The 27,531-nt window shown below is 36.8% G+C and overlaps 2 protein-coding genes across 3 annotated transcripts in view; both read left to right on the top strand.

Moving 5' to 3' along the window:
* Positions 1–15,423, top strand: part of LOC139751350 (uncharacterized) — a 234,182-nt gene extending 218,759 nt beyond the window's left edge. The window contains exon 8 of the mRNA XM_071666708.1: positions 14,316–15,423. Coding sequence (XP_071522809.1) covers positions 14,316–14,980 — 665 coding nt within the window. The 3' untranslated portion in view covers positions 14,981–15,423. The remainder of the gene's footprint in view (positions 1–14,315) is intronic.
* Positions 1–27,531, top strand: part of LOC139751349 (uncharacterized) — a 200,281-nt gene that overhangs the window by 9,685 nt on the left and 163,065 nt on the right. Inside the window, exon 2 of one of the 2 annotated variants that reach the window (XM_071666706.1) lies at positions 11,666–12,418. The exons of the other annotated variant lie outside the window; for it this stretch is intronic. Within the exon in view, the coding sequence (XP_071522807.1) occupies positions 11,666–12,153 (488 nt within the window). The 3' untranslated portion in view covers positions 12,154–12,418. Of the gene's footprint in view, positions 1–11,665; positions 12,419–27,531 lie in introns of those variants that run through there. 2 annotated transcript variants of the gene reach the window in all.

The raw sequence follows: 27,531 nt of genomic DNA, 5'->3' as shown, positions 1-27,531 counted from the left end.
CGCTGTATCATCAGCGAACAACAACTGACTCACTTCCCAAGCTCTCTCATCCACAACAGACTGAATACTTGCCCCTCTCTCCAAAACTCTTGCATTCACCTCCCTAACAACCCCATCCATAAACAAATTAAACCACCATGGAGACATCACACACCCCTGCCACAAACCTACATTCACTGAGAACCAATCACTTTCCTCTCTTCCTACACGTACACATGCCTTACATCCTTGATAAAAACTTTTCACTGCTTCTAACAACTTGCCTCCCACACCATATATTCCTAATACCTTCCACAGAGCATCTCTATCAACTCTTATCATATGCCTTCTCCAGATCCATAAATGCTACATACAAATCCATTTGCTTTTCTAAGTATTTCTCACATTCATTTTTCAAAGGAAACACCTGATCCACACATCCTCTACCACCTCTATCTATAGATATAGATGTATATATATCTTTCTTTCTTTCATACTATTCGCCATTTCCCGTATTAGCAAGGTATCATTAAGAACAGAGGACTGGACCTTTGAGGGAATATCCTCACCTGGCCCCCTTCTCTGTTCCTTCTTTTGGAAAATTAAAAAAGAAAAAAAAAATGAGAGGGGAGGATTTCCAGCCCCTGCTCCCTTTCCTTTTAGTTGCCTTGTACAACACGCAGGGAATACGTGGGAAGTATTCTTTCTCCCCTATCCCCAGGGATACCTATCCCCAAGGATAATATGTATGTAGACAGCGACAAAGCAAAAAAGAAAAAAAATATATATATATATATATATATATATATATATATATATATATATATATATATATATATATATATTAAAATATATTTATTAAAAAATATAGAAAAATATATTTATTAAAAAAGAGGGTGACTGTATTATTGACTGGTTGGTAAGGTTATTTAATGTATGTATGACTCATGGTGAGGTGCCTGAGGATTGGCAGAATGCGTGCATAGTGCCATTGTACAAAGGCAAAGGGGATAAGAGTGAGTGCTCAAATTACAGAGGTATAAGTTTGTTGAGTATTCCTGGTAAATTATATGGGAGGGTATTGATTGAGAGGGTGAAGGCATGTACAGAGCATCAGATTGGGAAGAGCAGTGTGGTTTCAGAAGTGGTAGAGGATGTGTGGATCAGGTGTTTGCTTTGAAGAATGTATGTGAGAAATACTTAGAAAAGCAAATGGATTTGTATGTAGCATTTATGGATCTGGAGAAGGCATATGATAGAGTTGATAGAGATGCTCTGTGGAAGGTATTAAGAATATATGGTGTGGGAGGCAAGTTGTTAGAAGCAGTGAAAAGTTTTTATCGAGGATGTAAGGCATGTGTATGTGTAGGAAGAGAGGAAAGTGATTGGTTCTCAGTGAATGTAGGTTTGCGGCAGGGGTGTGTGATGTCTCCATGGTGGTTTAATTTGTTTATGGATGGGGTTGTTAGGGAGGTGAATGCAAAAGTTTTGGAAAGAGGGGCAAGTATGAAGTCTGTTGTGGATGAGAGAGCTTGGGAAGTGAGTCAGTTGTTGTTCGCTGATGATACAGCGCTGGTGGCTGATTCATGTGAGAAACTGCAGAAGCTGGTGACTGAGTTTGGTAAAGTGTGTGAAAGAAGAAAGTTCAGAGTAAATGTGAATAAGAGCAAGGTTATTAGGTACAGTAGGGTTGAGGGTCAAGTCAATTGGGAGGTAAGTTTGAATAGAGAAAAACTTGAGGAAGTAAAGTGTTTTAGATATCTGGGAGTGGATCTGGCATCGGATGGAACCATGGAAGCGGAAGGGGGGGGGGGCGAAAATTCTGGGAGCCTTGAAGAATGTGTGGAAGTCGAGAACATTATCTCGGAAAGCAAAAATGGGTATGTCTGAAGGAATAGTGGTTCCAACAATGTTGTATGTTTGCGAGGCGTGGGCTATGGATAGAGTTGTGCGCAGGAGGGTGGCTGTGCTGGAAACGAGATGTTTGAGGACAATGTGTGGTATGAGGTGGTTTGATCGAGTAAGTAGCGTAAGGGTAAGAGAGATGTGTGGAAAGAAAAAGAGCGTGGTTGAGAGAGCAGAAGAGGGTGTTTTGAAATGGTTTGGGCACATGGAGAGAATGAGTGAGGAAAGATTGACCTAGAGGATATATGTGTCGGAGGTGGAGGGAACGAGGAGAAGTGGGAAACCAAATTGGAGGTGGAAAGATGGAGTGAAAAAGATTTTGTGTGATCGGGGCCTGAACATGCAGGAGGGTGAAAGGAGGGCAAGGAATAGAGTGAATTGGATAGATGTGGTATACCGGGGTTGACGTGCTGTCAGTGGGTTGAATCAGGGCATGTGAAGCGTCTGGGGTAAACCATGGAAAGCTGTGTAGGTATGTATATTTGCGTGTGTGGACGTATGTATATACATGTGTATGGGGGTGGGTTGGGCCATTTCTTTCATCTGTTTGCTTGCGCTACCTCGCAAACGCGGGAGACAGCGACAAAGTATAATAAAAAAAAAATAATATATATATATATATATATATTATATTTTATATATATATATATATATATATATATATATATATATATATATATATATATATATATATATATATATTTTTTTTTTTTTTTTTTTTTTTTTTTTTTTACTTTGTCGCTGTCTCCCGCGTTTGCGAGGTAGCGCAAGGAAACAGACGAAAGAAATGGCCCAACCCCCCCCCATACACATGTATATACATACGTCCACACACGCAAATATACATACCTACACAGCTTTCCATGGTTTACCCCAGACGCTTCACATGCCCTGATTCAACCCACTGACAGCACGTCAACCCCGGTATACCACATCTATCCAATTCACTCTATTCCTTGCCCTCCTTTCACCCTCCTGCATGAGCCAGGTACCCATTTTGTCAACCAACTACTAAGGGTAGATGAACAGCTGTGTTCACTGTGGGCCAACTGCTGTAACCAGAATTTGAACCTATGTGCTCGACCCAGGGCGGCCCATGAATGCGTTACAGTCAGGAACACAAACCGCTGCACCACAGGAGTATTCAGAATGTTCTATAAACTTTATGGTTACCTTACATCTCATTCACATTTAAATGTAAGAAAGACCATATGCCATTGCCAGAATCATTTGCCAAGTGCTTGCACTTTTAAGAAAAACTTTAGAAAATGAAATTTGTCTTTTTTGGGGGGCCAACCAGTATATAAGGAAGATACTATCAAGTAATTGGAAGTAGCTGTAGTTTTATGAAAATATGAAGTTTGAAAGTATTATGTTGCAGACCATCATATGGAGCTACAGAATATATTTGGAATATGAAAAAGAATTGTATGAGGAGACAGAAGGCTTTGAAGAGAAGTCTTATATGCTGACATTAGTTTTACTTCCTGTTAGTGTTTTCATGGATAATAAAAGCTGTTGCTGTGACCTGTGGTGCATAAAGGAAATGGAGGTTAGAGGTTGTATCATGTTGTAGATTGAGTTCACTCCAGATTCATAGTTTTTGTTGTGTAGCAGGTGTCTTGTTTTTAAGCACACTGAATTCAGGGATACATTGTTGAAGCATTGACCTTGGTATTCAGAAAATGCTCCTTTTCTTACAAAGAAATTTAAGATTAGGTGACCCTTCTTCCTCCTCACATAGTTGGAAGTGACATGGATTGAGATTATTTTATGAAAATTAATGTCTTATCATCACTTGTCATTTATATTATACTGAACGTACCATTTCATACATTCACTGAGGAAGGGTACATATACATAATTTTCCCTTGACATATGGGTACCAGATATCTCCACACATTAAAGCACTTTATATATGAGATGAAAAAATTATGCACATTTGTTTAGCTTGTAGATTAATAAGCAATGGCTGTCAGCTTTCACCAGTAAAAACAAGAGCAATAGGAATGAGGATGGGAGTTGCCTTAAATAGAATTTTCAACTGTTTACATTAGGAAAACACTGAAGTGGTAAAGCAGTGACAGATAGTACTAGGGAGGCAATGTTCTTGTGTAGATGTAGTAGTTTTCTTTCATATATATCCGAAATATCTGTGCCAAGACTCAAGAAGGTTGAAAATGCTTGTTTACAGATTTGTCATTGCATAATGTGGAGTATAGGAAAAGATCTCTTTTTGCCAGATTTCATTAACTGTGGTCAATATTTGGCAAAGTTATGGTCCAAAAAGAAGGAAAATACATTGTGTCAAATCTTTGACCCTTGAAGAATAGCAAAAAATGGTCAAATCACAGCTCTGACATATTCACAAAGTGGAGCTTGTAAAACTACATCTTTGCAGCAAATTTCATGAACACTTGTTGAAATATGGCCGGGTAATTTCCCCTCCACACCTACAGACACATACACTGTTTTAACCCATTTAGGATGGAAATATTTTAGATTAGAAATTTATTCTATGCATTACGTAGGGCTTAGGGGAAGGCATCTGAATGCAGTACTTTTGTCTTGTGACATTGTAGTGAGCATCAACCAGAATATGCATTTGTGGGTTGTTTGACCCTTGACCCCATGAAATCCTTTTGAAAGACGAAAAAAAAAGAAATGTATGTTCATATTGAATCAAGATATGTGCCTACCTAGTATCAAGTCAATTAGTCCCAAAAAGAAGCAGTGGTACAAAGCCTTTTTTGTGTATGGAATGAGAAACACAGCAGAAACAATATGATTCACATAACAATATGATTCACAGAAACTATATGATTCACACAGCAGAAACAATATGATTCACATAAGAATCAGTCCTAGGTAGAGTAGCAAATACTGAAATATTACAGACTGCACAAAGTGAGCCTGCAGTGCATGTAAATTCATAGTGGAAACTTTGTTTGGGAGCAAATTGGAGGACTTTGCTTTCTGATGAAATATTTCTTTTAGTTCTCACAAGGCATTGTTTCCATAGATGACAAAGGCCATCCTTATCTGTATATTATAAGCAAAGAATACCAAATACCTGAAGATGGTATGCATATGCAGCAGCTTAACAAAGGAAAAAAACATTTGTAGAATAAATAGTGAGTGACAAGTATACCGTATCAGCTCTTTCACATAAGATAAAGATACCCAATTTTGATTTTGGCAAATGCTGATAATGCATGAAACGGAGGGAACATAGAAGAAGTGGAAGTTACATAGTAGGAAAGCAGTGTTTACTTATATATGTGAATTGTAAGGCATGTGAAGGGATGGAGGTGGGCATATGAGGGTTGGATAGTGAGTGATGGGATGAGGAAATTAATTGCTAGTGAAAGAGAAAAGAGGTGTATGGACAGTATCTGCAGGGAAAGAATATGAGTGATTAGAATAGGTACAAGACAAAGCAGCAGGAGGTCAAGAGAAATGTATGTGTAAATGAGCTGAAAAGAGAGCAAATATGAGATAGGATGAGAAGTTGCTGATGGATAAGAAAATATATGGTAAGAAGATGAATATTGTTAGGAAAACAATGGAACAAAGAGAAGTAATGGTGAAGGTGCAGATGAAGAAGTGATAACAGGAAAAGAATAGGTGAAAAAGAGATGGCATAATTATTTTGAAGAACCATTTAGATGGTTGTGAGATGGATGTCGAGCATTTGAGATGATATAGCATTACCTAGTGCTTTGGTGAAAAGACTGGAGGTAGCAAAAGCCTTGTATAAGTCAACTTGTTGCATTGCTGTGATAGTAGATGTGATTGCCGCTGGGTTTTCTCGAGAGAGGGGAAAACGTCATTGTTGATTGATTAGTTAGGTTACTCTTTGTTGTTTGACCCAAAACTAGTTGCCTGAGGGCTGGCGGAATGCAGTTAGTAAGGTAAGGAGGACTAAAGTGAATGCAAAAATTACTTTGGTGTAAGCCTGTTTAGTGTACATAGTGAGGTTTGTTGGAGCATGATGATTGAGAGGATGATGGCATACACTGAATATGTAAATGAGAAGGTAGAGGATGTTTGGATCAGGTGTTTGCTTTGAAGACTTTTTATGAGAAATACTTGAGTGAGAAAGAGAAAGTATATGACAAGGTTAGATGTAATATGTAGTTTTTTGAGGCCAGTAAGATATTTTTGCAAGTAGGAAAGAAGGATGAGTGGTTCTTGTTGGTAGATCTTAGTCGAGAATGTGTGGTGTCACAGTGATTGTTTAGTTTGTTTATAGATGGGGTGATAAGGAAGATGAATGAAAGGTCTTAGAGCATGGGCCAGGTTTACAGCTTACATGAGTTGTCGGGGAGATGGAGGGGCATCGGAAGTGAATCACTTGCTGTATGTAGGTGACTCATGTTTGATGGCAGACTTATAAGGAGCTCGTGACAGAGCCCTGGAAAGTTTGTGATTGGAGAAAATTGTGAGTGAATGTGGACAAAAGTTAGGTAATGGGATGTAGTTGGAAGATAAGTTAGGATGGTTTAAGAATGAGTGAATTGGGAGGACCGAGAGGAAGTGAAGCACTTTAGGTACCCTGAAGAGGACTTTGCAGATTATGGAATCTTGGGGGCTGAATTGAGTCCTGGCTTCATTGAAGAGTATGTTGAAGGGGCTGTAAGCGTCTGTAAGGTCATAGTTGGTTACATTTAAAGGTATAGTAGTTTTATTGATGAGAGTCTAGGGCCATAAATGCAAAAGAACATAAAAGTGTGGATGTATTGGAAATTAAATGTTTAGGGATTGTGTTTTGTGTGAGTTAGGTTGGTTTTGTAAGAAAAGTATGTGTAAAAAAGAGATGTGATAAACAAAGTTTAATTGAGAGCTAACCAATTTGTTCTGAAATGGTTTGGATGAAAAGAGAAGATGGGCAGAGTAAAAGTGACTAAGAAGGACTGTGTCAGAATTGGAGGAAGGGGAAGGGGAAGACCAAATAGTTGGAAGGACGAAGTGAAAGAGGCTTTCAGGTACACCTGGTCCCCACTTCCCAGTGACTTATCATTTGATGATGTACTTATCTAGTGTTCATGGAAAATAATGTTGAAACAAAAAAGTTTAACAACTGCATTTAGCAATAGCAGGCAATTTCTTCAGCATTCACTATCAATTGGTTGAATCTGCCTAGGCTTATTCATATTTGCATTGATTTCTCTGGTGTGAAATCCACCACATTTTTTGGTGACAAAAATGATTATATGTAATACAAAAGATAGATAGCCAGTCCCATGAGTTAGGTTGAAGGGGAGGGAGGTAGGGATGGAGTAATCTTCACCATAGAGTCGTACCTCCCTCTTTAGGTGGCAGTGCAGACCAAATTATTATGTTGTGCATTTGTTCATATTAATGGATTGCACAAATTGATATCATGTTTCAGTACAAACTCATTGAAAAGGAAGTAAGATATTTAAACATCTCTTTCTGGAAACATCTCTATGACAACATGAATGAACTTATGTAACATCATTTTTTCACTGATATGAAATGCACCACATTTAAAGTTAACGAAAGTGATAACTTATTTTGCAAAAGTTAAACAGCCAGTCCTATAAGTGAAGTTGAAAGGAAAATTATAGATGATGGTGGGCTGGTGGTGGAGGATTGGCATTGGAGTGAACACCAACACTTACTTACTCATACCAGCTTCCTTGATACTTATTCTGTAAATGTCTTCACTTCTGTAATTTTATGTTCAGTATTAGTCCATAATATCATTATTCAAGACAGGTACGAAAGAGTCGATATAGTAATGACATGCTGGCTTTCTTAGTTTGGTTGTATTTTTTAATATCTTTCCATCTGTAATTTTGTATTCAATACTTGCACATTACATCCTGTTTTTATTCATGACCACAACAAGCGCAGTGAAATTATAAAGAGATGAGGGAGGATCTCCAACAAACTGGTGAATTCTCTTGTCCCCTTTTTTTACTTTATTCATGCAGTACACTTATGTTTACTTTTAACACTGTTTGTGTGATTAGGTGCCTTATGTATGAATTTTCCTCCTATGAATATCAGGAATGAGTAATAAAGAGGGATCTGTGAGTGGCTGGGCGGAGGTACAGGAAGGATCCCTATCCCTTACATGTTTTAGTCTCAGATATCTTATTTATTATTCTTAAACACAGTATTCAAATTTTTTCCCATTTACTTAGAATGATAATATACTAGAACTTTTTTTTATCTCCATCTGTAGTGATACCGGGAGTACACATATCAGGGGTCTAATCATTCAGGAAGGTGAGAAGTGAGAATGGAATTGAGTGAATTAAACTGATGTGGTGTATAGGTGGCAGCATGCTGTCACTGGGCTGAATCAAGATGTATGAAGTGGTCAAGGCAACTTTAGAATAATCTGTAAGGCTTGGCTATGGATGGTATGTTTTGTTTTCAGTGCATTATACATGACAGCTTTAGAATGGATGTGTACATATGAGGCCATATTTCATCTGTTCCTGATGCTACCTTACTGAAATGGGAGAAGCATTTGTGTTTGAAAAAGTCTATGTATGAAGCAAATGTTTAATGTTTTTAACTATAGATAGCAACTACTTGATCATTTTTCTCATTGTTATCACGGCAAGGTAATGCCATTGACACCAGACATATCAAGTGTTAATAGGTATAAAAGAACAGGGTAAACGTGAATGATAAAAGTGTACCAAGTTGAACACCACCTACTTGTAATGACTTTTGCTGAAAAATCCAGTTAGGTGTATCTGTTAAACTTGTATATCCCTTCTTTATTTATTGTGGATAACTTTACAGAACACAACAGAAAGCTTTTACTCATTGTCATTGAGATGAAAACATATCTGTTTGCCATTTTTGTGTGCAAAGAATTTTTGACATAAATGTGATGTTAGATAAATGTTGAACTGTATGTAATGGATGTTCATGCATTTGTAACATTTTGTTGAGGAAGCTATCACCGAGATTATATGATAAATTCCTTGAGGTCTGGCATTCTGATAATTAACTAGACCCTATCATTCTGATACAATATGGCAGCTTTTACTGGGGTTAATTGTAGTTTTCATTAGATTTAAAATTTTAGTAATTTATGGGAGGACAATTCTTTGCTCCAGTATGTCAGATGAAGATGTAGTTTGACTTAGTAGATTTAAAAGTTTTGAAAGTGGTGGGAAAGAGTAGAACATTTGCTTACACACATGTGCCCATCATGCCTTGATTTATACTTAAGTGTGGCTTGTGCATGTATGCCTTTCATACTAAGATTTCATGCCCTTTCAAATTTTAAAATCATCTTTTCATTATTAAAGGCAGTATTCAAAAGGGACACCTGTTGTATGGTAATGCACTATAATTGTAAACTGGGTACCTCAATTCATCCCTGGGTTTTGGTTTGATTGGGGAAAGGGATCTTTTTCATTATATGTGCAGAGGTCATCCATCTGTCACCCAAGAATTTGAGGCTAGCAAACCCCTGTCATCCTGTAAGGATTCAAGCCCTCTTGATAGGACGTAGTATAAATTCCCTAATCTTTAGCCTGTATGGATAGCTGCAGTGCTTAAGTCTGTTGGGGATAGTATGGTCCTTGCTCTGTTAGTTAACTTCTTTTCTTGGAAAGGGTTTAGCTGATTATATTGCTTTTTTTTTTTGAGCTACTTGCCTCCCATTAGGCATCACTCATTACAGAGTTCTCCATATATAGAAGGCTGTTACTGAGCTTTATGCAAAGCTGACTATTGTAATGGATAATAGCTTTTATAAGAGTGTAGGGGATTGTTAAGTAGACCTTGTAAGGTTACGTTGGATAGTTAGTGTAAGATGGTTTGCTGATTGTTGAGATAGTCAGTGGAGTGTATATTACTGCAGTACAAAGAGAACATGTTAATTCTTGCATTGTAATGGTAAAATGCATTATCTGATGGTTAATCTTTGATTAGCACAGATATCTCAATCAGCAGTCTGTCTTCAGTGGAACATTCAAAGCTTTAGTAGCCACGTTATATGCTCATAACCTTGAATAAAAGCACATTTGATGTTAAAAGTTCTGAGGTAGTAATGGCTAACAGCCTCTATGGTAAGTGGTATAGTAATGCGCTTGATGGTGGAATGTTTACCTGTCAATTGTTTGGTGTGGTGCATGATGCTGCGGGCTATGGCATACCCTTTCAATTCAGGTAAAGTAGATGTCTTTAGGTTCAGTTTACAATTTAGTTACAATTTCCCATGATAATCGAGGTATTGGTCAACTTGCATAAGGCAGCATTTTCCCTGTGTCATGAATTTTTTGTAATTTCAAACAATATTCTTTCTTCATATTTTTTTATGATTATTTTGAGGTTATAGATTAAGAAATACTTATTGTGCACTGAATCAGATTTTTATTACATGTCAAATAACTGAGTATAATTAACTTTTTTGACTTTTAATTTCATGACACATTAACCTCAAAAATGATTATAAATAATGTTTTATATTATTATATTTTAAGTGTGTATATGATTTTGTGGAAAATGATAATCCTGTAATGAGAATGCTATTGGCTAATTTTCAGTTTGAACACTGGAAAGCATTGTACAGTGCTTGCTAAAGGGTCATTAATTGGGCTGTAATTCTAAAAACTTATAAGTTTTGCATTTACGTTATATTACAAATGTGCTTCTTTGATTGTTATCGTAGGTTTTTGAACATTTAACTTCAGTTAAAGAGAATTTATATTGAGTTTATGAAAATTTAGAAAGAAAATAAGTATTCTTATACATGAATACAGCTAAATAGTTTGTCTGTGATAGTGATTAAGAAGCACATTTGTTAATAACCTGTGATGGGAATGAACTCTGGGCTGACTTGTCTGCTTTGTGGTGTCTGGAGCCCATCGTGTGTGGTCTTTGCTTCTACTCGGCATTAACTATGGTCTTGTTGCTTCTGTTCTTGTAACTTATGCACCACCTCTTCATATTGGGGCTCATCCCAAGGGCCTCATGGGCACATGTGACTTGTTCGTCATTACACGCTGACTTGATATGGGGATGGGATTGAACGAAACTCATACGTCACTGGTGTTTTGGGATCCAATCCAAACCCTTGACAGTTTGCAAGGGAATGAATGTGAAAAATCACTGCCACTCAACCTTTCAACCAACCAACCAACCTTCCTGCACCCACCCACCCAGTCAACCAACCAATCCACCACTACCACCACTACCACCATCACCACCACCACCACCCACGAGGCTGCTGCTGGCATGCTTGGACGGCGGACCACAGGGCACAGGCACTGCTGGGCAGTGGGAGCACCTACTGTCCTGTTGCTGCTCCTGGTACTGCTGCTGCTACTACTGGTCATGTGTTGTTGTGCTACTGGTGACCTGGTGACAGTGCTAGAGCTGTCGGGTGGGGCCAGCAACTGGGCACTAATGGTGGGCATTAAACTGGCATGTGGGACACTCACCTCACCACCAGGCTTGGCTAACCTCACCTCAAGGCTTCACAAGGCTGCCTGAGGCAGGCACGGTCTGGATGGCCCAGTGTGGGCGGCAGCAACTGCCACGGCTTACACCGGGCATGCACAGCGGGGCATGGGCTGACTGACACTGTTGCTGCTGGGCTGTTCACAGGGCTGCTACTGCTGCTGCTGCTGTTGCTGCCACCTTCAGGGCACATGGCACAACCAGCTTCTTGGAGGCACTTACATGCTGCTTAAGGCTAACTACCAATACTTGACACTCTATACTGACTGTCAAGATGAGGTCGGGCAGGGAATTAGTAATGGTCAGCTCTCCACCACAGGCCCTGACTGGACCCTGCAGCAGCTCAGCCCATGGTGGGCATCAGTGTTACCAGCCCTCACACGTCACCACCACCATCATCGCCCTCCAGCCTTTCGCCCACCAGCTCTTCACCCAACCATGGCCCATCTGCCATCTGTGCGTTCTTCATTGACTGCTGGCGGTGGCGTTGCGGGCAGCACCGGCGGAGGTGGCACCGGCACTGGACGTTCTCATGGAAACTCATCACCAGGGAAGGGAGTGGATGGCGTGGGTGGAGGGACAGGAGGGAGCAGCAGTCCCCGGCCTCCCCTCCAGCTTCCACTTGACCAGATGTCATTGGTTGCAGCTCTAGGAAAGGAGGTGTCGCCGCAGATGGTCCAGGCATTACAAGCTGTTGCCGCCCGACGTGAGAGCTTCTCCTCAGCAGCCAAGCTGTATGCAGTGTCAGTGACCACACTTTGGCGATACTCCAAGAAGCTTGGACTGTCAGAACCCTCTCACAAATGATAGGGAGGTGGTTCAGGCCACCTTTCCTCCCCTGCTCATATGCTCACTGATTTGCCTTTTTTGCTCACGTATCTAGGGGAATTTCCCCGTACTTATAACTGCTCACAAATGACAGGAGGGTCACTTGGCCCAGCTCAATGTCTGCATGTATCCTGTATGTACACTTAAGCAATGACTCATCCAATATACTCCACAGTTTGCTCACTTACAATACCATATATCCATTTATAGCTTTGACAGGTGAATAAATAAGGTTTTGCATGTAGTTTGTGTTTACTTTTCCTCAGAATGAAATAATGTTATTTAGGGAAATCTCAGGAAACATATTTTATAGAAGTATTAATCATTGGTCTTTTTATTTAAGTTTCAATAGTTGCTTCTCCTTATAAGTTAAAGACTTTAGAGGAAGATTTTTGGAAAATATACTAGTGGTAATTGGAGAATATGGAGATAGATTGAGGCTTGGGGGGTGTGAGGTGTGGGCAGGAGGCTGACCTCTGCTGTTTTCTCGCCCGCAGGGTCGGTGTGTCGGTGGGGCGCAGGAGAACCCCCCTCGTTGGAGTCGCTCCTGGCAGGGCCTTACACCCCTCCAGGCCCCCCAACTCCTGCTTCCTCCCCTCCACACCCTATCCTGCCATCATCCCCACTATCCCCATCGTCCCTCCTCCCATATCCTATGCACCCTCCACCCCCAGCCTATCTTGCCCATAAGGGATGGCCCCCTCAGTTCCGCAGGATGTCTCCAAACATGCTTATGGCAATTGAGGCTGTGCGCTCAGGAAAAATGGGGTTCACACAGGCTGGAAAAACATTTAGTGTCAACGGTCGTACACTTTGGGTATACTACCGCAAACTAGGTTATGAAGTCCACAACACTTTTCGAGGGAGACGACAGAAAGGCTCTGTTAATACTACAAGTGAAGTCCCGCCTGAGATGCCAAATGTTAACTGTGCAGGATCTTCACAACAGCAAATGATTACTGATACATTAGTTCCAGAACAAGAAGATTTATCACTTGCAGCTAACAATGATCAGATACCTGAAACCAAGATGAGTGGATCAGTAGACCCTGTGGAACAATCTTACACCTATGGCCCGCACCAACCAACATCAGAGATCCCTAATGATGATATGCAAGATGATGCCTCAAGAGCTCTTCAGTCGCTGTTGGAATCATTTAACTTACGAAATATCTGGACAAGTCCAACTTAAGAAATGTAGTTGACATTTAAGTGAAAAGTGCTCTGTACAAGCTATAGATTGCTTATTCCTTTCACTTGTTTTGCCCAAGTGTTGTTGCACATTTAGATGCTGTACTATCTAGGGATTATTTTTATACTATGGGAATGATATTCAGTTTAAAAAGGACTTCTAAACATTCCCAGTGTGCAGTCTTTTAAGTATTCATTCAGTGTGGGCTTTTTGTTTACAGTTAAGGTATCTGTGATAGAAAAGAATCTCTTAAATTTAGTCAGTGAGATGGAAAAAGAATCTCATGTATTTATTCTGTGATGGGATGATCTCACAGCACCAACTACTTATTATTGGTATATTATGTTGCAGCTGCAGAATGCTGATATTCTCAAGATGTATGGTAAATACCCAATTGGCCCTTCTTTCCTGTAAAGATGACCATAATATTAAAGATAATTACATCTAATGAACACTGAACAGAATGGCAAATGTGTAATCTTTGTGGTTTTCAAAAGTTGTGGAGAGAAGACCAGTGTTGCAATTTGTGTAGCAATGACTGCTTTTGTTTGTGCTTGCTTTGACTCGTCAGTGGTACAGTGGCTTGTGTTTATTTAATGTGAGATTATGTATAGGATATTTCTCATCAGTTTATGATAATGCCTGTTAGTTTTCAGGCCCTAAGTATATAAGTTGGATGATATTTATGCTTGATGCTGTAATGTGTTAAAAACATTAGGAGTGAATCATAGTTACCATTTTTGCTTAGCATTCATCACTCAGATGCAGTTTTCCTCCTGTGTTTGGAACATTTGACAGGGAGTGTCTTGAGGCTTGGATTAGTTACCACGTATCACACATTGTTGTGGACTAGACCTCTTTAGATATAAAGCTGTCCTTTGGTATGGAGTGACTTATGTGTTAGTAAGCCACTGGGATGTGCCACTGACGAGAGTTTTCTCCACCGCAGGGGTCGTGGGTGTCGTGGGCCTCCTTCCCCCCCAACCTTCTGCCAGCCAACAACTCTATATGTACTCTAACTCAGCATATCCAAAACTTCAGGCAGCTAATGGTTCTACTATAACTATCCGCAACGGCACCCCTGAAAGTTTCTTGCGTGCCATAGATGAGGTGCGGGAGGGCAGAATGGGTTTCTGTAAAGCTGGCCGCCTCTATGGGGTCAGCCATGCAACTCTGCAGAAGTATTATAAGGCTATGGGATATAGTCTGCGCAATCAGACCCACAACCCTAATTTTCGAAAGCGCCCAGATGGTATTTCTTTGGAGCCTCGACGGCGATACTATTCGGTCCCAACCACCCAGTTGGACCACCCCTACCTCTCACCTAATTCAGTGCTCTTCCCTCACATCATTGTCAACCCAAGTAGCAGCAACTCCCGTAGTCAGATGAAAGATAGCGCATTCACTGGTACACTACCACAGTCAGTCAGTCATATGATTAGAGAACATCGGCATGAGGGAGAGACAGGAAAACCATCATGTGATCCTGGAGAACAGGCGCTTGGTTCTCAAGTAAGAATACAGCCACAGAACCAGCCATCTAATGCAACTGGCAGTCATACTTTCCAGATTCCTTGTTCTACTACACACTTCACGAATAATGACAAATCATAAACATGTCTTAGGCACTACTTTATAAGTAGTTAAGAAAACACACCAGAGTCAGGAGAGTGGGTTTGAAAGTATATAATTTTGTTCATTTTAAAAAATATATTTGTTAGATATGTTTACTTTTGAATCTTTATAGTACGTATCTTTTCTGTTTTTAGTTAATGTTTTCTTTACATAAGTGTAGTGTTATAAAATCTGACTTATGTTGAGAACATTTTTTTAAGCATTAACTGAAAATGACTGAGTAATGTAAAGAGCACAAATGGATTATTTCTGTGTGTATTTGGTAGACATTTGGGTACTCAGTATTGCCTGGTTCCTCTATCAGGAAATTCACTTAAGGTAAATTATTACGTATTAAGTTGCTGTCTTACAGGCACAAAACAGTTTAAATATTTTTCTTTGAAAGCAATAAGTAGTAATGTTTTTGCTGCCATATATATATATATATATATATATATATATATATATATATATATATATATATATATATATTTATATATATTTATATATATTTATATATTTATATATTTATATATATATATATATATATATATATATATATATATATATATATATATATGTTTATATTTATTATACATGATCACTATTTCCTTCATCAGCAAGGTAGCACTAAGAAATCTACTAAGAATGTCCCATTCACTCATATACACATATGTATACATAAATCCCCACATGCGCTCATATACGTACATAAATACATCAGCATATACATACACATATACATATTCATACTTGCTTGCCTTCATCTATTCCTGTTGCTACCCTGCCCCACAGGAAAACAGCATCACTTGTGCAAAAAGTACACACATAGCAAGTGTACATGAGATGCAGGTAAAACCACAAGGAAATGGAAAATACAAAAATGTCTAACACTATATTTCCCATTTTCATGTGGTTTTACTGGCAATATATATATATATATATATATATATATATATATATATATATATATATATATATATATATATATATATATGTATATATATATATATATATATATATATATATATATATATATATATATATATATATATATTATTCTGTTTCCCCTTTTAGAAAGTTAAAATACAAGGAGGGGAGGGTTTCTGGCCCCCCCGCTCCCGTCCCCTTTAGTCACCTTCTACGACATGTGAGGAATGCATGGGAAGTATTCTTTCTCCCCTATCCCCATGGAAACTTCTGTGGGGCCTGGATGTGGAAAGGGAGCTGTGGTTTTGGTGCATTAATACATGACAGCTAGAGACTGATTGCGAACGAATGGGGCCTTTGTTGTCTTTTCCTAGCGCTACCTCACACACATGAGGGGGGAGGGTGTTGTTATTCCATGTGTGGCAGAGTGGCGATGGGAATGAATAAAGGCAGACAGTATGAATTATGTACATGGGTATATATGTACATGTCTGTGTGTGTATATATATGTATACATTGAGATGTATGGGTATGTATATGTGCTGTGTGTGGACGTGTGTATATACATGTGTATGTGGGTGGGTTGGGCCATTCTTTTGTCTGTTTCCTTGCGCTACCTCGCTAACACGGGAGACAGTGACAAAGCAAAATAGATAAAAAATAAATGAAATATGTATTATATTTACTTATTTTCCTTTGTCGCTGTCTCCCGCGTTAGCGAGGTAGCGCAAGGAAACAGACGAAAGAATGGCCCAACCCACCCACATACACATGTATATACACACACGTCCACACACAGCACATATACATACCCATACATCTCAATGTATACATATATATACACACACAGACATGTACATATATACCCATGTACATAATTCATACTGTCTGCCTTTATTCATTCCCATCGCCACTCTGCCACACATGGAATAACAACACCCTCCCCCCTCATGTGTGTGAGGTAGCACTAGGAAAAGACAACAAAGGCCCCATTCGTTCACACTCAGTCTCTAGCTGTCATGTAATAATGCACCGAAACCACAGCTCCCTTTCCACATCCAGGCCTCACAGAACTTTCTATGGTTTACCCCAGACGCTCCACATGCCCTGGTTCAATCCATTGACAGCACATCGACCCCGTTATACCACATTGTTCCAATTCACTCTATTCCTTGCACGCCTTTCACCCTCCTGCATGTTCAGGCCCCAATCACTCAAAATCTTTTTCACTCCATCTTTCCACCTCCAATTTGGTCTCCCACTTCTCCTCGTTCCCTCCATCTGTGACACATATATCCTCTTGGTCAGTCTTTCCTCACGCATTCTCTCCATGTGACCAAACCATTTCAAAACACCCTTTTCTGCTCTCTCAACCACACTCTTTATTACCACACATCTCTCTTACCCTATTATTACTTACTCGATCAAACCACCTCACACCACGTATTGTCCTCAAACATCTCATTTCCAGCACATCCACCCTCCTGCGCACAACTCTATCTATAGCCCACGCCTCGCAACTATATAACATTGTTGGAACCACTATTCCTTCAGACATACCCATTTTTGCTTTCCGAGATAATGTTTTCGACTTCCACACATTCTTCAAGGCTCCCAGAATATGTATATATAATTTATTATACTTAATCGCTGTCTCCTGCATCAGCAAGGTAGCTCAAGGAAACAGACAAGGAATGGCCCAACCTTCCCCCACACACACATGTATATACATAAATGCCCATGCGCACATATATATATATATATATCTTTCTTTCAAACTATTTGCCATTTTCCGCATTAGTGAGGTAGCGTTAAGAACAGAGGACTGGGCCTTTGAGGGAATATCCTCACCTGGCCCCCTTCTCTGTCCCTTCTTTTGGAAAATTAAAAAAGAAAAAAAACGATATATATATATATATATATATATATATATATATATATATATATATATATATATATATATATATATATATATATATATATATGTAAAAAGATTGATTATCAAGATATGCTCTTTGCATATAATTGTTATCTAAAGTTATGCTAAATTTATGCTGCATGAAACTACATAACACAACATCTCTTAACATTCTTCAATTCTCATTCCTCTTATATGATCTCAGGCGTTGTATTACAGAAAAAGAGTGTGACTCATTCAGTACTCATGAATACTTTTTGTCAATTGCATACAATCATAAGAACACTGATAAAGCTAGTCCCAGTGCTTAATGCTGTCAGACAGAATGCTCTGCAAATGTATAACTTCTTAGCAAAATCAAATATTCACACTTGAAACACATGATTATTGTGAGCATCCTGAAATCTTTATGATATTTTCCTTACATGTTATTTCATGTCAGATGCATAATTTCTTTTGAAGTGATGTAGACAGGGACATTTATATTAGCATGTGACATGCTCATATGAATTGAAATCATATATGAATAGAAGTGAAGGGAGGCATACAAACAGACATGTTTTCACACACATTGATAGAGACGCAAACATGCATTCACACTTTCCTCAGTTTGTGCTAGGTTTTCAGTCCATTACATTTCTTTCAAATCCATGGTTAAACTTCAACTCTCCATTCTTCTCTCGTAACCTGGTGATCTCAACCCTCTTTTGATTTTGACAGAAATACTTCATTTCCACTTTACCATAACTCACAGTTCATATCATCTCCTAATCCTGCATTGTCTTCTGATATAGTCTGTTTCCACAGTTATCATTAATTGAGACATCCTGCCTATCCACATTCAGACCTCCCATGTGTAAGAGTGGTTTTGAATTACTTTGCTAGGAGCCATTGCCTGACTGTCACATTTACGTAGTATTTTAGAATACTCTCGGGTTTGCTTGCATGCTGCCAAGTGATAGGTGATTGACAGGATGTAAAACTTTTAATGTCTTTTGTTTTACAAATCACTTTTCATTTGAAAAATTAAAAGAAGATGAAATGAAAGCCCAGAAGACTTGATTAGTATTTGATTTACTCAGAAATCCAAATAATGATTGTTTGCTCTTATTTTTTTTAATGAAAAACATTGTACTTTTGCTCTGACATAGTATCATTGTGTAATTCCAGTATCTTTCTGCTCTTCACAAGTCTTCATTTTTTTTTACAGCCTTTATTGTAATAAATGTGAGGCCAGTCACTTTAGGAAAATAAAAGTAGATCTGTAAGTGTGAAGGGAAGAGTGGGACTTCATCTGTGAATGTTTTTGAAAGATTTATCGTAGAAATTGCTTAAAATGTAGGACACCCTTGATATTTCCTAATGACATGACATAACAAGCAGTTGTTTACTACTTATTTTATGCAAATCATGTTGACCATTTCACACTTGCGGAGATGAAAGAATTTTAGAACTCAGAAAATTAAAAACAAAAGTGATTTTAGGTAGTGTTATGTTTTGGTCTACTATGTTTGTGTTCATTTGACTTAAAGAAATTTCATTACTGACTTTTGTAAAGTTCACACATAATATTAAATGACATTAAAACTAGATATAAAATTGCTATAGATATATTATCTGATTTTCAGTATTGATTTGTCACAAGGGCTGAAATGCCTTTAAATTTTTTACTGTATTAGAGATCACAAAGGTTGTAGTTAGCACATTGAAGGTATGCAGAATATAACCATAATTATCTGCAGCATTTTTAGCTTGATTATGACTATGGAAGTGTCTCTTCTGTAAATGATTGTATTCACACCATAATTTTTGTAATCTGTGTCTACATTTTAAGGCACAAGTCAGGAAGTCATTTAGTGTGCTTCTATATATTTACTACATTTCCCATATGGAATTGAAGTTGTGATGAAAACCTTTTCTGGCATATCAGGGCAAGCCTAAAGCCATCCAAAGAAAATTCAGATACACTTTTTTTACATCTAGAGAGATTATGGGAAATAGAGTCAACCAAAGGTTTTTATTTTAAGGAAGATACAGGGAATCATTTTGTGGGACATAGATAAGCATGCATGAGAAACATGATATTCTATATTGCAGATGATTTTTTATGGATTAATATTGTATTGTTGCAACAGGAAAATTGATGCAGTTAGGGCTGCAAATGAAGTATGATTTTCCTGACCTAGCCAACCAGAATTATGATTACATTTGAGTGAATTTTAATATCTATCCTAGTAATCTCCTAAATGTGTATATAAACAAGTGGAATCAGATTGAACTGTAGATAATGTTTGATACATTTTGTTGCTTTTCATTTTTTAGATTCTAGTTAACTAGGTCAAGGATGATAAAGGTAGATAGGTTATTTTCTAGCCATTTACATATCTACTACTGTATACCAGAAGAGAGTTTTATCTTTGTTAGGTAAATGTAGATATGTGGACTGGGATTTCCAGCCAGATTGAGGCATATGAATTGATACAGTGGGAAGTACTGTTGTACTCTCAATTATCAACTGTTCCTATATATTAACCCCACCCTAATCCCAAGTTCCTAGAAGTGTGTGAGTTGATCTTGTAGGCATATCTTTACCTATTATTTGATTATTCAATAATGTGTGCTGATGGGCCTCTAGAGATAAAATATCTGAGGCCCCATGCTTGGTGCTTTGTCCTTTGCAATGAATTTTATAATTGTCAGAGTAGCATGGGATTACAGATTGTGGTAATACCATTTCTCCAACTGCATGTTACATTAAAGTTTGATGAACTCATAAGGAAAAGTGAAAGCATTCATAACCATTTGAAAGCTTCAAAGCATTTTAGCAAAAACTCTTTTACCTCCCCCTCAGATTCCTGTGATAGCTTTTGCCATTATATTACACACTAAGTTGCTGGAGTTTTCACTGTATTTGGTGTTTCTTAACAGTACTAAGTTACTGGAGTTTTCACCGTGTTTAAATGTTTCTATACAGTACTTAATGTTTTACAGGGAATATTTCCAAACACTCTTCCTAAGTGCAGGCTATGCATCATGTAATCCTACATGACAAAGGTTATTTTTTATGTTTAATCTAATTTTACACCTGCATAAGTATGTTAAGAAATCTAAAAATGGGTAGATTTTCATTATATTCCCACAAAAACAGCCTTTTAGTGCATTACTAAACAACAAACTTCTTTTAAAAAATTTATAGAATGCACATGTATTATCTATATGAAGTCTCTTTATGGTGATATATACTTTTTATTTATAGACTTTTTTAAGTTACTTAAGAATTTCGCAGAATTGTTTTCATCATTTTTTTTTTCTGTGGTTAAGTGGAACTCTTAATTCTTTGTGTTGTTTATGAGTCTGCATTTCATATCACTAAGTATTTAGATGGTCAACTCTGTTCGTATGCTCTCTTTTGTAGTCAAAGAAGACTTGCAAATAGTTTTAAGTATTCAAATTACAAGAAAACTCAAACTCATTAATTCTAAATAGCATTATTAAGAGAAGTGTGGCCACTGGTACAATGCAATCTTTGTTCTACTTCTTGACATAATGCTAAACTATGCAAACATACACAGCATGTCATAGTACAATACTTATTTCTTGTTCTTTTAAAGAAAAAAAGTGGTTTCAGGGGCTTTGGTTATACTATGTTGTAGATGTTGCTTTATTGCCTTAGTTTTAATCTTTATTTACTCATCTCGTCTGTTTAGGAATGTTCCTTGACATAGGATACTTTAAGCACAGGATTTTAAATGAAAGTAGAAAAATGTTATTGATTCACATGCAGAGAGATTTCTATAACAACTGAAAGAGAATTCCTTGCACCACATTATGACTCCCAATGATAAGCCATTACTTGAAAGAGCAACTGTGACAGCTACATATTTTGGAGCACCTTGCAGTTAAGCATAAACGAATACATAATTTGGTCTTTATTAATTAAACTGCTTTGTATGAGATTATCCAGCGAATTGGAATTCTCAAAATAAGCAACATTACTAATAGACTTACAAACTCGCGGAACGCGCCGTGTGTGAACAGAAAATAATTTCTTTTGATATAGACTTTTTCAAAGTGATTGAAAGCTATTCAAGGTTTTACATTTTTTGTATTGTAATTGAAATGAGTTTTACATGCTGGACCAGATTACTATTGTGCTCAAGAATTCAGTTATGGCTTTATTATTTTCATAAGACTAACAAAAAAAAGAGAATTGTTGCTTTATTGCCTTGCATTATGATGGAATCCAGCTATATGAAGTTTATTGTATTTTATCAGATTCATCATACACAGAAAATTCATATCAAGTAATTTATACCACTTAGCACATCCTATAACTCCCATTAGTTTGTAGATATACCTTGAGCTATATAGTTTCATGATTAGAGTATTAGTCTGTCTAGTGCCAATAATATGAATGCTTTTATTAGTCTGAGGTGTGATTGATGGTGCTTATGTACTGGGCTTTCCTAGTTTGTAGCTATAAGTATTATTAGTTAACTTTGGGCAGTAGATGATTTAACAGTAAATCAGCAGAGAAGTTGGAAAGTTTTCATCAGTGACAGTGCCATTGACATTTACACATATTCCTAGTAAAACTAGAAACTGGTTGTTTCTGAACTGTCTAGAAAAGGAATGACATGTATAGGCATCATATCACTATTTGCGATTTTGTGTGTGTTGTTCATTTGGAAAAGAGAGGGATAGAGTAATATATGATCTTTTTTCTTTCTTTCTTTCTTTCTCTCAGGTGCCATTAATATTTGAATGTGTTTCCGAAAAAGAACTTGCCAGTGTTAGTAGTACGATTATTGATTTATTAGCAGTTTCTGCTAAGATAATGGAGTAAGTAAAGTGATATAATGTTATCAATATTGTGACAGGCTGAGAAATGGAAAGATGATAAGTTTAATGATTAATACAAGTAATTTTAGGATATCAGTATGGAAGCAGAGGGGAGCCAGGCAAAAAAGAAAAAGAAAGAAACAAAGAAAAGAGTAGAAAACATACATTTCAGCAAAAATATCAGTAAACAAAAACAGACTTAATGCAGCTCTTATACTAAAAAATGATTAATCTCTTCTTTGTAAATATAAGTAATATGAAAATTCGGGTAGATAGTAGAGAGAGACGAAACTACACACATAGTGTGTTGAATGTGGATAAGGGAAACATGACTGCCAAGTAGAAGGAATATGTCATGAAGACAGTGGATGTTTCTGGTAGTGTAATGCATCTATATGCAGGAAAAAGGCAGAGTTTACAGTTTAGGAAAGAAAAGACAAAATGACATTGTAAATAAAAAGGTTGAAATTGATATAGAAGAAAGAAAGGATAATGAGAACATAGAGTAAAGCAACTGAAAATAGATGAAAGAGAAATAGAGACTAAAGGAAGCTGAATGAAAATAAAAGTATGGGAAATAAAACCTCTAGAATGAAGTCAAAGAATGACTGAAAACAAAAAGATTTTGAAGAAAATTAAGACTTCAGCAAATCAGGCAAATGATGATAACAGTTGTAGACAGTATTTAAGTGGCAGATGCAGGTTCTTATATGAAAGTGAGTAATCACATAGAAATGTGAATGAGAGCACTCCTATTTGGAAATTTTGATCCCAGATGATGTTATGATAAGGAAGAACATGAATATGCTTCCCCAGAAATTTGTTCCATATATGACAGTCGTCATATATAGAAATGGAGAGATGAATGTAGGTTCATGCACCCACATAGCAAAAATGGATGAGAAGGAATAATGGAAATTTAAACTTCCAATAATAGTGGAATGTGAGGAAAATACCAGATTCAAAATAGAGAACATTAGAATTCCAAGAGAGGAAAGAAATGACAATCATCATTGACATGGATGTCTTTTTTAAGGAAACTCCAGGTAGAGATGGGTATAGAACAGCATTGAAATCACAAAACATGATTGAGACAAAGAAGGATCATTTGAAAAATAAAAGTAAACTAGCTCCACATGAGCACTTAAACAATACTGGATATAGTGAAAAAAGATCAGAAACCACCAAAGGACATTCAGTCGCTAACATCAGTAGGTTGATTTAGTCTTTCATTTGACTTATTCACATTTTTCCAGATTACTCTCACTAATGTTAGATTTCTTCATTTTTTCCATTTTTATTGTTCTTTTTGTGTTTTTGTTTTAATAAGCATTTCATTTCTCTTATTTACGTTTTCTCCATGTTTGTGTAGCCTGTATTTACTCACCTCACTCTGTGTTTTTATTGTCACTCTTATGTTTTGTATTAGTTTCATCCTTTTCATGTACATCATCTGTGCACTTTATGTGCCTTTGCTTTTTTGTTAATGTTTTACAGTATAATAGAGAAACACTCCCTATATATTTCCTAAGCTTGATGATTATGTTTCCCAATCCACAGTCTACACATTATTTCTGGTGTTATATCCTTTTCTACTGCATACCACATTACATGCTTCCTAAGTAAGCTAGCAATGTTAAATTTTTTATATTATCTCTACTCAGTTTGCGTTTGTTTTTTTCATAGCTTTGTCTAAAACAATATATGCTTTTATTATGTGAATTGCGTAAGAGTGCAAGAAAGATGAGAAATGGAGGTTAAACATCCAGTAATAGTTGAACTTGCAGAAAATGTAGGAGCAAGAATTGGTAACAATAGAATTGCTCAAAGAGAGAGAAAAATTGAATATCAGCATATGCATATAGATATACAAGAAGATTTGAACAGAGATGGAGATCATATAATGAAAACCAGCACCAAAGAAAGAAACACTAGAATGAACATGGCTTAGAAAACAGATGGAGAAAAGGGGGAATGATAGGAAATGAATCATTTGACCAAAACAGTGAACGAATTGAGTACGAATACAGAAATTACACACCAACAGTGAACAGTATTAACCAATATTCGTAAGAAAATGAAAATGGGACTAATCAAAACAGGAGACAAGCAAGGAATGAGAACCAGAACAGTTATTGTCCAGAATATGCTGACCACAGTAATACACCAGATCCCTTTTATTGGAGAACCAAATAAGGAAAATCATAGCAGAAATGTTAATAAAACAGCACAGAAATGACAACATAATTGAGATAAAGAAGGAACCTTGAAAACTCTGGAATAATATAGCTCTGAAAAAGAAATTGAACAACATGAATGAATATGTTAATAAATGATTAAGCAACTTGAATGAATGTATGAACAAACAATTGAACAATAGGAATGAATATATGGACAAACAAAGCCTAATAGATAAAACCCCAGATGCAGAATAAGTAACTTCAAAAATAGATGATTAATATATTGTAGGTGGCATCTGAGAAGAATAGTCGTATTCAGTAGTCCTGAGAGATCAAGCAAACATGAATAATTTTGAAACATTTAGTGCAGATAGAATCAAACACCGCCAAGGTGATGCTATAGTATATCTACATGAGAAGCTAGCAGGAAAGCATATACTGGGGATCCTCAATAAATGTAACTAATTATAGCACTCATCCCTGCCATGAATAGTATCATATGATGTCATATGTACCAAAACCAAGCTAAGTGAATTTAAAGAAATTTAAATAAAGACTGAAGGGATTTGAGAAACTGGGTACAATGACTAAATGGATGAGTGACTTCCATTTTGCTGAATGACAGGAAAGAGGAGCAGATTATGGATGTATATAAGAATACAAAGAAAGGAGTAATAGATCAGCAGATGAAAGAGAACAGTTCCAAAGGCAAGTAAGATCTTTGTGAGTCATTCAACCTTGTACAAGTAAACCACGGACCAACAAGAGGGAAATGTAAGCTAGATCTTTACTAATTCTAGAACACTGTTTTTAGGTACTGAAGTGAACAATACAAGCCTGTAAAGTTATAGTATCATAAATATTGGTACTCCATATAGTGTAGAAATAAATTGATATGAACCAAATACAGTACCCAAGGACAACATTTTGAGCAACATAAATTTTCACCACAACAAAGCAAGGTTAGAGGATGATTGCAGAAAGGATTTTAAACACAAATTGGAATGAGATATTCAAGTGTAATAACTGAACGACAAACAGAAAAGTATGGTATGAGATAACAGGACAAAAAAATCAATGTGCTGATACTCAACAAAAAATAGTACAAAATAGAAGATACTAAGAGAAAGAAAAATAAATGGTTGAAAGGAATAAGAACATGGAAAGGAGAATGATTAACAATGAGAGTAGCAGGACACATCAGTAAGAAAATTAAGAATGCAGTTGAGAAAAAATGAAATCGCATAGAAAATGAATTAAGCGAGTTATATAAAGAATGGAAAGAAACCTGAAATTACTTCTCACATACATCATCATCAACAACAAAAATTGAATCAGATATTGGTTCTTTAAGATGGGGGAATGATGTGTACAGAATCCTAAGGAAATAACAGAATTTTCCATGAAGAAAAGAGATTGACTTTAAGCTCAAAATCCAGTGAAAAATTAAATGATGAACTGTTTAACCAGCTTGATGAAATTTCTCTAGTAGATGTTGATGTATCGTAGAAAATTCAGCTTCAGGGCCGGATTGAATTTTGGCCATCGTCTTCGAGAAGACAAAAACAGCTTTAGCAGAGACAACAATGTTATTGATGGGGTGAAGTCTGGATGAAAGCAAAATTACAGACTCATTAAATAACAAATATAACCAGAATACAAAGGAGGATCCAAGTTGATAGCCAAGCAGCTTTGGCTAGATCTTGATTTTACATGTAATGAATGTCTGAGAAACAGTGATAAAATGGCATGTATAAAACATTTAGATATGAACAGCTACATAGATGAAAGTTCTCATGAATTTTTACCAGTACCACAAAGTTTTATTAGAAAAATCTGCTAAACTTAACTTTAAAGGTTGTATAGATGGATGGATTGAAGAGTTTTTGATTAACAAAAAGATTAAAGTTGTCCTATGAAGTGTTTGACTAGACAAAATATTACAGGAAAATTAAACAAAATAGATCAGAGAGTTTCCAACCAACATAAAGTTCATGTAGGTGGCTGAGAAAGATGTGCTTTTGGGTGTCCTATAAGGAGCATAATAAGCTTCAACCCTCCTCATGGTCATTATATCCAATGTAGATAAGGGTGTGAGAGAGTATAGTCAGATTTTTGCAGATGACCTGAGTACTTAAAAACTCAAGAGAAGAAAAGAGACATATCTGGATATTCAAAAAGTATTAACTGGGTATGTGATATACAAATAGGTGGAAGATAATGTAATGAAATTTCAAAAAGAGTAATTTGAGCAAATGGGACATTTGATAATGTTTCAGCACTTGCATACAAAGGCCCACTTAGAGAGGAAGTAGTTGAGTAAACATCAAGAATTTGGGAATGATTCTAAATGAAAAACTTAGATGTAAGAAATGCATTGATAAGGTAATGCTCTCAAGCCAAATAATGAATGTAATGATATTGAGAATTTATGCAAAAAGAGACAGAAATCTAATGATGAGAATATTTATTATGTATATATAAGAAGTAAAATTGTATGCTGCATTGTTGTGTAGCCATCAGTTAAGCAGCTGGAAATAAACATATCAGAGTGACAATACGGGAACACTATAAGTGAAATAGATAGACTGAAGCCTATGAACTTCCACGAGTGATTGAGAGATCTTGAGCTCTTCAGTCTAGAACAAAAAAAGTTAGCCAACAAGGTATGGTAGTATATG

Source organism: Panulirus ornatus, chromosome 11, assembly GCF_036320965.1.
Source record: "Panulirus ornatus isolate Po-2019 chromosome 11, ASM3632096v1, whole genome shotgun sequence".
Classification (NCBI taxonomy): Eukaryota; Metazoa; Arthropoda; class Malacostraca; order Decapoda; family Palinuridae; genus Panulirus; species Panulirus ornatus.
The sequence above is the reverse complement of the archived record's forward strand: the minus strand, read 5'-3'. Positions and strand labels throughout refer to the sequence as shown.